This window comes from Anser brachyrhynchus (genome assembly GCF_964034855.1).
Source record: "Anser brachyrhynchus genome assembly, chromosome: 27".
In the NCBI taxonomy this organism is placed as follows: Eukaryota; Metazoa; Chordata; class Aves; order Anseriformes; family Anatidae; genus Anser; species Anser brachyrhynchus.
In genome coordinates, this window is record NC_137720.1 from 5,175,376 (window position 1) to 5,187,398 (window position 12,023).

At 48.1% G+C, this 12,023-nt stretch overlaps 2 protein-coding genes across 5 annotated transcripts in view; one reads left to right on the top strand and one right to left on the bottom strand.

The window, feature by feature from the left end:
* Nucleotides 1–9,413, bottom strand: part of BRPF3 (bromodomain and PHD finger containing 3) — a 33,701-nt gene extending 24,288 nt beyond the window's left edge. The window contains exon 1 of one of the 4 annotated variants that reach the window (XM_080569070.1): nucleotides 4,970–9,413. Coding sequence is in view for 3 of the 4 variants with exons in the window: in XM_080569067.1 (XP_080425193.1) it covers nucleotides 4,827–5,558 (732 nt within the window). In the remaining variant the exon portion in view is untranslated. Of the gene's footprint in view, nucleotides 1–603; nucleotides 2,307–2,345 lie in introns of those variants that run through there. The other 3 variants (XM_080569067.1, XM_080569068.1, XM_080569069.1) reach the window with 3 other exon arrangements.
* Nucleotides 1–12,023, top strand: part of SLC26A8 (solute carrier family 26 member 8) — an 88,612-nt gene that overhangs the window by 8,474 nt on the left and 68,115 nt on the right. The window lies entirely within an intron of this gene.

A 12,023-nucleotide genomic window follows, 5' to 3' on the forward strand; every position in this document is an offset into this window, starting at 1 on the left:
AAACTGCTCAGATCCCCAGAAACTCAAACAGTACCGATTCCATCTGCTCGCACCGTTCACACACACAGCTCACACAGGCCAAGTTCTTCTCTCTGTTCTTTTGCCCGTGACTTTTCTTTTATATCCCCAACAGCACACACAATGTGCTGGATGTTTTCCAGACCTAAACGAAAGCGCTGTTCCTGCCCTATAAAAGCAGTTCCTTTTTTTTTTTTTGTGTGTGTGTGTGTGTGTGGCTGAGCTCCACGTGAGAAAACCAGCAGTGCTCCCTCAGTCCTGGAGGGAGCTCACCCACATTCCCCACCTCAAGGCTGCCACTGCCACTTCTTCCTTTCCCACACTGCGGGTGCAGAAAGTGCTCTTTTTGCTCCAGTTTTGCTTTCCCTTCTCCTGCAGATGTAGCTGTTCCTTACACCACTCTGCAGACAGAACATGCTGAAATGACCCATGGCCTTCACGTTATGCAAAAAAAGGTCAGAGAAGCCTGAGAAGAACCACAGGATGAGCTGAGCAATGGGTGCTAGGTGTGCATCCCTTCTGCTCTTCGGCAGGATCTACAAAGAAGCAAAGGGGAATGAGCAGCGCAGATCCAGATGGACTTACTAGCTCTGGCTCAGCATCAGCCCCTCTGGAGCCACAATCCATGTTCAGGTACCCGAGCTGGTTCTGCACGCAGGATCCCAGGGGTACAAGCAGGAAAGCAGCAAGACACCTTCTGGACCGAGCTGTCCCGGGAGCTGTGCAATGGTATTCACACAGAGCCTTAACTAAAAGCCCACGCCAGCTCTGCCCTCGCAAATGGCTAATCAGCAACCGAGATAATTATTTGAGAGTCAGCTCCTGACGTTAAGGAGGTGCCCGGCAAGGGGGAGTGAAGCAGAAGCCCGGAGCGATGAGAAGAGCTGGGGGAGGATGGAAACACAGCGGCAGGAGCCCAGCGGTCTCAGGGCGAAGGAGGGAGGCAGCAAAGAGGGAAAGTGGAGAGGAAGCCAAGTGAGTAATGCAAGGGAGAAGGACAGCGTCAGGGATGGGAACACGAGATACGGGAAGAAACAGGCTGAGGAGGAAACAGGCCGAGGAAAGAGGGAGAGGAGGAAAATAAAAGCAAATGTAAAATCTCCCCAAGAAGATAAGCTGGCCCAGAGCTTATCTGTTGCTGCGCAGAGGCCTGAACCAGCACCTCACCCTCATTTAGAGCATTCCACTCTTGCAGCCCTTTTCTGTGGGACTTGCAGACAAGAAAAACCACTAAAAAAACACAATTTGTGTTTAGCTGTTGCATTATTTCTACTCTGTGATGGATATAACCTCACAAAACCTCATTTGTGTGAGTCAGAGCAAGCAGCACCTCACGGGACCAGTGCCTACAAGAATTCATGAGGTTATTCCAAGAAAGGAGTAACAAATTCCAGGAGTGACACATTTCTCTCAAAAGTACTGGCTGTGTTAACCATGAGAGTAAGCCATGGTATGACACGTATGCTGAGAAACAAACAGGCTTTGGGAAAAGTTTCTAAACCCTCCTTTGCATCCACAGAAATAAGCTGCACGTGCCAGGTTCAGTAAGCCCACCCATAAGGATGGAGTCTGAAAGCACAGCTTAAGCTCAGACGCAAAATATGAGAGGGCAATTTCCACCTGCAAATATAGATACCATGATTTCCAGGATTTTTGCCTTAAAACTCTACTCAGCCACTTGATCAGCAGACTGCAGAAATGCAACTGAACTTGTCCCAGACAAACTCCAATTGCTTTAGCCAGCGGGAAAAAAAGAATTTTAAAAAAGGGTATAAAGGCAGCTTGATGTACGGATGAAAAACCAAGAAAACCCTGCTGACATACGGCTCTCTTAACTCAAGAAGATATTGGAGGCAAAACGTTACATGAACAAAAAGATATTGGAGGATAAAGGAATTTGAATGACCTGACCACACTCATTATTAATACTGTGTTCAGGAAAAACAAAGCATTAGCCAATTTCTGGGAGTGCAGAGAGACGAGAGATTTAAAAAAAAAAAAAAAAAGAAAAAAAACCACAGCAAACCAAGCAATCCAAGGAAGGGTTATTTTACCTGTTGACGGAAACAACAAGGGTACTGCATTCTTGTAGCTTTAGTGAAACAATCAGTATATTGTCTGGAGAAATTACCCCAAGTGGGTTTTCTACCACAGCAACTGACTGTTACAAACCAGCCCATTTGTAAAACACACAATTACTTAACGCTACACAGAAGGATCTAAAACGGTATGGAAATTGCTGCCAGCAAGAACTGAGTGCCTGGTCTAAGACATGCCAGCTGATTTCTAAAAGGTATCTAGATATTAGGAGAGACACAGCTACCCACCTCCAAAATGCCTTGAAAGCAGCCATGAAATGAACTCGAGACACACTGCACTGAACACTGAGACCTTGTCTGCAACACAGAAACTTCTAAGAAGCAATCTAGGAATGTTTTGATCTTCTTGGCACACTTGAAAACATCTCCTAGCCGCATATAAAAATAATCCCTCTGCAAACAGCATCCGTGCACGCTGAAATGCTAAAGAGACTTGACTTCAGCAGGGTTAAACGCTATTTCGACCCACGCTGCTTCTGTCCTACCACGGACAAAGGTTGTTGATGTAAAAGCAGAAAGTTCAAAGAGTCGTCCTCTTGCTGTCGCCAGTGTGCTCAAGGCTTTCCAAAAACCTCCCATAATCCATTTCCGCTGGGTATTGCGCCAGGAACAGGGGGATAGGTTCCTAGAGAGCACAACTGAACAAACAACGTGGCTAAAACGCACAAAGCTGCCAGAGCTTAATTTAATTCTGTCCCACCAGTTTGCTCAGAAATGGCTCAATTCTCTCGAGCAGCAGTTTTCATACCTGTGGCCCAGAAATGCCTGGGGTCTAAAAAGGGAACTAACGAAAACAAGCCCCATCAGGAGACTTAAATGACTACAGAGGGGTAGACAGCTCCACTTAAAAAACGGGAGAGATCCACATTTTATTGCAATACAGGCCCCTGTTGTATATGCAGCCTGGAAAAATCCAGCACAAGTGGATCCTCTAACAGGGCTAAATGTCGCTGTGGTTTACACCCATGCAACGCTCCTCTGAGGACCAGAGGCACCCGCTCACACCTCAGGAGCCCTCAGTCTCCTTCCCAGCCCTCCCTCCTGCCGCAGCCCTTCTTTCTGGCCTCGCCATGCAGATGACCAAGGATTTTCTTTCCAGCACCAGGTTTCTTTGCTAACCTGCAGAGGTCACAAGGCTGGAGCTCAAGGCAGTGATGCTGGGGGTGCTTCTGGGCCATTTCCAGCATGGCATGTGGACCCCAGAGAAGAGCTCGGTCCCTTGCTGATGAAGATCTTAGTGATTTACAGAGAGGAAGGCTGCCTGGACCTCGGTGGGAGGCAGAAGATGGGAACAGTGCTGCTCTCACTCCACTCCAAAGCACCCTGACCATGTTGACTACAGCTTATACAGCCCTAAACAGCCCAGGTTTAGTTAAGGCTTAGCCTGGTGTTAGCAGCAAGCGCCTCTCCCCGGGGCACCAAGTCAGACACGAGGCCTGGAGATGTTCGTCCTCCCGCTCCTCAGCGCCGTCCCGCGCTGGCAGCGCCCCAGCCCTGGGCAGCTGCCTGTTGCTGTTTGCCCTGATTTTAAATCTGCTCCCGCGCAGCGGGGAACGAGCACCTACAGAGCTATTTAAGAAACGTATCCGTGAAATAACAGCAACAGATGCCACAGGAGAGAAACCGCCTGAGGCAGCCACGTCCCCTCTCCACCACATGTCCCCTTCTCTTGCCAACCCAGAGCGCCAAGAGGGCCAAACTCCTCCACGTGCCCGCAATGTCCATGCTTCTCCACAGACCCACACAGACCCCAGACCCCGTGAGTCCACCCCGATGCCTACGGAGCAGCCTCAGGAACTGCTGAGAGCTTTCGAGCTGGGGCGTGCTCCAACACACCGTTATCGCTCCCTGAATATTTCTGTAACCTAACGGAGCCGCGGCACACGCCGGGAGTTGCGCCAGGCCGCAGGAGGGGAGCTCTGTGTGGACATGGTTGGGTGCAACACGTTTATGGCAGGCTGGGTTTGAAGTTTAAGGGGAAGCCTGGTCACAGCGCCCTGAGGGGAGCTGTGGCAGGTGCCAGCTGGGGGCAACTCTAGGGAGCTCCTGGGTGCTGCCAGGGACATGGCAGCCCCACAGGCAGCCCCAGCTGCAGCCAGAGATCTGGGGCAGGGCACAGCAGGGACCCTGCACAGCCATAAGGTCTCGCCCATGGGTGCAGGGGGCGAGGCGGGCGGCTGCGATGAGCTCTGCCCGTTCTCAGCACCCCGGGGTGCGAAAAAAGTCCCCAAGGAGCCACGGAGCGGGCCGGGAGGGGGAGCGACAAAGAGCGCACGAAACGCCAAGGCGCTATTGGCTCCCGCCGCTGTCCATCCCGGCCCCGCCGCCAATCCCAACGCGAGGCGCCGCGGGCCTAAAGGAGGGCGCGTTCGGCCCCGCCTTGGGCCAATAGCGTGGGAGAAGGTGGGCGGGGCCGCCACCGGCGCCGTGCTGAGGGGGAGCCAAGATGGCGGCCAGGGGGGGGCTCGGCGGCCGCGGCGCTGCCCGGCCCCGCTCCCCGGCCGCGCCGCCGCCGCCCCCCGCTCGCTGAGGGCCGCGGGCCGTTAAGCGGAGACCGAGCCGGGGGGACCGGACCCGCTGCCTGAGGCTCTCCCCGGCTCCTTCCCGCCCTGCCCGGTCACCTTCCCGCGACCCCAGCGCGGGGGGTGCGTGAGGGAGGAGAGCCCCTGAGGGAAGGGGGGGGCCGCGGCCTGCCGCGCACCGCGTTACCTGCCCGCTCCAGCGCTCTCCGCCGGTGCTGCCGCCTCCTTTTAGGATTTTTTTGGGGGGTTTCTCCCGTCTTTTTTTTAAAAAAAAGCAAACCTTTCCGCCTCCCCCCCCCCCCCCTCCCCCGTTGGGGCGGACGGGCTCACCCAGCCGGCGGCGGGAGGGGAGGGCACAAGATGTCGGCTCCGTCCTCTCCGGCAACCGCCGCCTTCTCCTCAGCGCCGCCTCCTCATGCCGCTGCCGCCGCTCCGGCCCCCCCGGTGCCGCTTCTTCTTCTCCCCCCCCCCCCCCCCCCTCCTTCCCTGCTCCCCCCCACCCCCCAAAAAAAAAAGAAAAAAAATCCCTCCCGGAGGCCCCCCAGCGCCCCCCCCGGTGCTGTGTGGAGGGGATGGGGGGGGGGGGAGCAGGGGACACGGGCACAAGATGGAGGCGGCGGTGGTGGCGGTGCTGGTGGCGGCGGAGCCCGGCCGAGCGGCGAGGGAAGGCGGCGGGCAGGCGGGGGAGGGGGCTGCTGTGGTGGTTCTCCGCTCCGCTTTCTCTCTCCCCCCCCCCCCGCCGCGGGCAGGGACCGCCCGCCCCTCCCCGGTCCCTTCCCACCCCCGGGCTGCGCCGAGCTGGTGGCCCCCGGGGGTTGCGGGGTGATGGGGAGGAGGTGGGGGGGGGGGGGTTGGTCATGGCTGGGGGTGCTGCTTGTGGATGTCGGTGGTGCCCCCCCCCACACAACACACTTTGCATGGTGGAGAGGGGGCTGCAGAGCTGCTGCTGGCTCCGGGTGGCTGGGGGGGGACACAGTCGTCGCGTCCCCCCCCAGCTTGGGGTTTGCCCAAGGGACTCATCTTAGGTGCCCCCGGAGATGGGCAACCCGGTTTTTGTCCCAGGTTTGTGAGTGTGCCTTCGTGCTACGCCCATTTAAAAAAAAAAAATAATACATATTTTATTTATTTATTTGCAGGAGGCGTGGGGTGCTTAAAAAACACGTGGGAGCCTGCTTGGGAGCAACGCCAGGCGCCGGCTAGCCCGGCTGCTCTGCCCGCACGGCTGCACCCCCCAGAGAGCATGTAAGCCTTGTGTCTGCCACGGTTCGACCAAACAAGCAACATCAGACAAATGATGAGAATAATAACAGTCCGTATTTATTTTCTAGTCTAATACTTCGGGTCCAGATGGCCTTCTAATGTGCGGGGGTGTGGCAGGGTGGAAGGACAGAGAGAGGGACCGAGAGGAATGAGCGAGGAAGAAGTTATGCTTGCAACTGAGATAAGTGGTGAGATAGGAACTCCAGAAGCTCCTACACTTATTTTTTATAGCGCGTACCACATACTTGTGCATATGTACACTCCACCTCCCACTCACGATCATGCAGAGTATTGCATAATATTACCATCTGAATTTACAGAATTAACTGAATTGTTTTCGAAGGAAAAATTGAATGTTATTTTCCCTCGTTTACAGTCCGACTATGGATCTTTTGTCTTTTAACGTATGTTAACTGCAGAATATGAGAGCAGCCAAACAGCCTGTGACAAGTCTGTTCTGCACAGTACTCCGGTTGGACCAGAGCTTGTTGAAGCTTAAAAAACACGGGAAAACATGTTACTTAGTGTGGAACAGTAATGCTGTGACAGATTTTACATGGCAACCTCTAAGTACTCCTTTTGTCTGTATTTTTTAAAGAATCTGTTGTTAACGCATCAGGACTCAATATAATACTAAATATTCTATGATTTTTTTATGGATGAAAAATAATCAGTTATAGAAATAAAATACTCTTTTATATAAGATCCCACCTAACACCCAGAGAACAACTATGCAAAGCACAATCCTATCTATGAAAGATAACAAAAAAAAATCTATCAAATAGGTGTTTCAGCATCTGAGTAGTGTTGGGAAGACAGTTACACCGTAAGTAAAATCATTTTAATAACTGCAATGAGCAATTTCACTAGCTCATTTCCCTTCTTTATGTGAGAACTTAGTTTTGATTTCAACAGAGGGTTTTCTTGGTTTTTTTTCCAGTGTTTTTTTTTTAATATGACAAACTTATGCAACTTCTTTTATTTTGACCTCAGTTTTGAAGCTCTTTATACTCTTAGATTTGCACTGAAATTGGCTTATTATAATCACATTAGGTTCCAGTCTTGCAAAGATTTGCATACATGCTTAATGTCAACCGTGTGAATAGCCCTATTAAATTCGGTAGGATGACTCGTGCACAACATGAAGTATGTACAGACATCTCTAAAGATTGGGGGCCATATGTTAGAACATCAAAACAAGTTATCCATCATTTAATTTTAAAATAGAGCTGTGGAACTAATGTGTTATTTGAAAAAACATCCTGGACTTATCTCAAATCCCAGAGGCACAACTTAATTTAATTTCTTTGCTCTCCTACTTTCTAAAGGGTACGGGTGCAAAACCAGCCATGTCGCTTCAAATAAAAAGAGCAGCTGAGACAGTTCAAACAGAGCTGGGCACCTTCAGTTGTAATTTTCTTCATATTTATTCAATTATATAAACACACTTAAAAGGGGAGAAAACTATCATTTGTAATTGGAAGCTGAAAAGTGACCTTTTTTTGTTTGTTGATTCATTAAGCCTCAAGACGAGTATGCTTTTATATTTGTGCCTCAGTTTGTTCTGGGGCTGTTTTCTTCAGAAACACTGAAATTAATGCAATTGCTAAAAAGGACCTGCGCACCTTAAAGGTCAAAAGCCTGATATCTCAAAGTGATTAGCCTTAGCTGCAGTATATTTCAGCTGTACTTCCTAAGACCCTGCTTTTGTGTGGAATATTTATAACCCTGTTCAGTCCCAGTAACTTCAGAGAGGTGACACAAGCACCCAGCGCTGTCACCCCAGTGGTAATTAATGGTGTTTTTTTTTTTAATCTTAACAGGCAAATCAGTCTTAAAACCCTTTTCAGGTAAACTTTTCTGAGGAAAGATCTGACATTATGGTTGATAGGAGGAAGATTATAATTTTTGTAACCAAATGTGGCTAAAAGGAGTCAGCTGTCTCTCATTCAACTGAAAATTAATAGGGGTTAGAGGTAAATACTAACCTTTCAGTATTATTTAATAGAGCACAACCCAACAAAAAAGGAGTTATCAATCAGCCAAAATGCTGACTGCATCAATTGTGAAGCAGCATTGGCTGAACATGGTATTTAAAGCTGTATAAACCCATGTGATCAGAAAATGACCTCGTAGAGAGAAATCAGGCAAAACATCCCATATATCACAATTGCTTGGAAACACTGACATTTTGACAGTGGAGTGATGCTGATGGCCTTGAACATAAGTGAAGTAAGTGTCCATCCGTTCCGGGGAAAAAATGAATTAGTACAGGCTATTTTGGGTTTTCTTTCATGTCTTGTTTCTCTTAGTTGGGGGAAAAAAAACATAATCATATTACCAGCTAGCACTCCACTGACCCACGATACGGGCAACTGCAGAGGATTAGGAACACTTTGCCTGGTTACTTAGGCAAGTGAGACATGGAAATATGAAAACATCACCATCCTTCTTGCAGTATTGCAGAGTTCTCAGATGTGTTTATAATTTCCTGTGGTTTTTTTTCTAACCCATTATCACACACTTAAAAACTGAAAATGATTCGTCTGTTTAATCTTATTTAGAATGTGAAAAGATTAAATACGAAACAGATTCTCTTTCTTTTTCCTATGGGATAAAAATAAGTGTATGGTTTTCTAAGAAGCTGTAGATGCTTCCAAAGCTCTGCACTGAAACATTTCTAGGTAGTGGCCAAAATGTGGTGAATATCGTGTCCTTATTAAAAAAAAAAAAAAACAAAACAAAAACGATAACTTTGTAGTGTCTCTTAAGAAAAAAAGAAGAAAAAAAAGTTTCATCCACTTTTTCTTGCTCACTCTCAACAGTAAGTACCTAATAAATAAGATCTGTCCCATAAAGTTGCAACTCACAGACCTAATTTGCTGTCAAAAAACTTGCACAGAAAGATTGTTTATGACGAAGGTTTCACTCTCCAAGTAACAATAAAAAATAATGCTTCCTAAACTCAGAAATAAATGCAGAATGAACACAAGTATTTCATGATGGACATCTACATTATGTGAGGTAGGCACAAATGAATTGTATCAACATAATTTTTTATTGTCCATCCTTAAAAGAAATAGCAAGCATATTTCTGACTGGCCTAATTTACAGAATTTTGGATGTTCAGTTAATAGCTGAGTGATTCTTACCACTCAACTTTGTATTTTAAAGTATGTAAACTACACAAGAGGAAAAACTAACGAAAGGAATGTACATCAATTATGTGTCAGTGTGGGTCATCTAATAGATGCACCTGCGCCCCAGCATAACATCATTTCTTCTTTGACTAATAGTGTCTGTCAGGGTCACGCACCCCATGTCTCTTGTGCTGATTTTAAAGTATTTTATACCTTGGCCTGAGTCAGTGTCTCTGTCAAGTAAGTGTTTTTCAAGCTCCTTACATGACAAGTGAATATGAATTATTTTTTTTCAAGTAGCTCATTTTTCTTCAGTGAAAAATGTCTTTAAGTGCCATATATATGTGGGGCAGTTGGTCTCTAACTGAATGTTGTCTTTCCACTATCATCCAGCTACATTTCCTGCTATCTCGTACACACAACAACAACGTGCACACCTCCCTGGTCCTTGGGCTTGCAGAGCACCCACTCCCCATGCTTGTCAAGATACTGGAAAATGCAGAGAGAAATAGTATTTAGCTCTTGGAGGATGTGGGGCGTACTAACGGAGTGCTCGGCAGGGTCAGTGAGTGAATGAATGACTCTCAGCGTGTGGAGCCCACACAGGAAACTGTTAAGATTGTTCTATTTCAGTGTTCAGTGTAAACTCACAAAACAGAAAACATACTCAGAAACCTAGTCTGTGAAGCAGGCGATACTTTCTGGAAGTATATTCAGTAGAAAGACTGATAACGAAGAGATTTCTATGTGCTACACCTGAAACAAGTGAACTAGTATTTGCACGCTCTGAAAGCAAAATCTGCGTACCCCCACTCTGTAGTGGTCACATTTACTCTTCTCATGCCCAGTGATACTGGAAGTTCCTAGTACCTCTTCTGCTCATCCTCTGGTCAGACACAAGTCCTGAATGGCAGCTCAGGTTATTTAGAGCTATGGAGGCTCCTTTTCAACTGCCATTAGGATGTTCAGTGTATTACTTTATCACAGAAATGTTTTCTCCCTCAGTCATTACAGAATGCCAGCAAACTCCAGTCCTTTTCAGGTCTTCCTAGCCGCCCCCTCCCCCTTTGAAGTGTGGCAAGACAGTTAAGTCACGCTCTAAATTCCCATTTAAAGTGGTCTTCAACCTGAATGGGTCCTTTCTGAAAGAAAGCACTGTACTCCAGAAGTCTGTGCTGCAGATTTACTCCATGTCACACCCTTGTCCACCTCTCGCTGGCCACAGCTATGTATCATCAGAAGACCTGTGTCCCTTACCTGCAGTCCTGAGCCATCTCCCCGTACGTTTGCGCACACCTATCTGCATGGTGAACCTCCTCTGCTAGACACCGAGCCTCATTTCTACTGGGGCATAAGCAGCTGTAAACATGGGCAGCTTTAAACACGTGCAGCTGAGATGTTTACGGCAGCCGCACAGAGCTCTCTGACCTCTGTTAAAGATTATGCAGTGGACACGGCAGCCAAGTCAAATGCCAGGTTCAAAGGGACAATATTTCAACTGGGGTTTGACGCAGCTGAAACCTCTCCCTTCCACTGGTCAGGGAAAATGCAGATTGCATCACACAGAGCAGGAGGAAGAAAGGATGGTCCCTTACTCTCGATTAAACCTTGGTTCTTCACAATCGTGTCAAGAGGATTCCCCTGCATGCCTTCCAGCCCAGTTTTCCAGGGTATTTTGTAGCAGAAGTGTTGAATTTGAAGGGAATTGAGGGAAGATCGCAACAGTTCTGCACTCGCTGTCCTTACCTAAGGGTGCAGTGAGGCACAGGGCTGTATGTGGCCCAAAGAGATACAAGCCAAGGGAAACTGCATCAGTGCGGAGCATCTGTGCAGCTACAGCAAGATAACATCAATACAGTCATATCTAAAAGCTACAGTTGCTGTAGGGCTACCCTGAGCACTACACAGCGTGAACTGCAGCAGAGAGAGGCAAGAAACGCACCGGCACCTCGTCTGATTCGTAGTGAAGACCAGAGCTCAAAAAATTCTGTTCATGGTGCAGTTCTCCCTTGTTTGCGGTCTATACAGCAAAACCAGAAGTCACTCATAGGCAAAGAAGAAAATCAGAAGAGTACTGAAAGTGTACGTCCTGGCTAAAACAAACTAAAATGACTCAGCAGCTACAGAAGGGGTGGAGAGTGGAGAAACATTGCATATATAACTGAGCTCATGTACCTTCTATGTTCATGTAGCCCTAGGGACCATGTTCTCTGGGCTCTTGCACAGAGAAGACCCTGGTCTCTCGGCACACATCCCCTGGGATGGACTTTGAAACAACCACCTGAACCTGTCTGACCGCAACAGGGCAGAAGATGCCAACTAAGGAGATATTCATGCTGTAGTTCAAAGTTATCACAACTAACAATCGCAGCTGCCTAGCGCTGAACAATCTGGTGACTATACCAATAAGCAGCGGATCTGCAGGTAGGCCAGATTCAGCGCAGGCTGCAAAACTTTCTGAAGACTCAACAGGCTAACACGCTGAGCTCCTTGCTACTTTACAGCTTGTTCTATTAATACCAAGCTCACACCAGCTTACTTAAAGCTAGTTCAGATGTGCTTGCACGTATCGCACCTCTGGATCACAGGGTGGATCTGTGCATAACTACCAATTTACAGGAAAGGATTTGGAAAGTGACTGAAGTAACTTGTAATATTTTTAGCCTTTGTAGGTCAAGTGCAGGCAGAACACTCTGGCAAGAGATTTAAGAGCTGGACAGCACCAGAACCATTCTGTACAGCACTTCAGCAACCAAGGAGCTCTAATGATAGCACCTGCAATTGTAGAGACAAAATGTGGGTCCCCAACAGATCTATATCCATGTACGTACTTTGTACCTCATTTTACATCTGACAAAACTCGCTCTGTTACTGCTAGTGAGCCTTACACTCGATGAATTTCAGGAAAACCTCTGCAAAGGGGGCTGATTGCATAAGTCTGTACTCCTGTGCAGACTCTGAGAGATCATAAGAAGATACTTAAC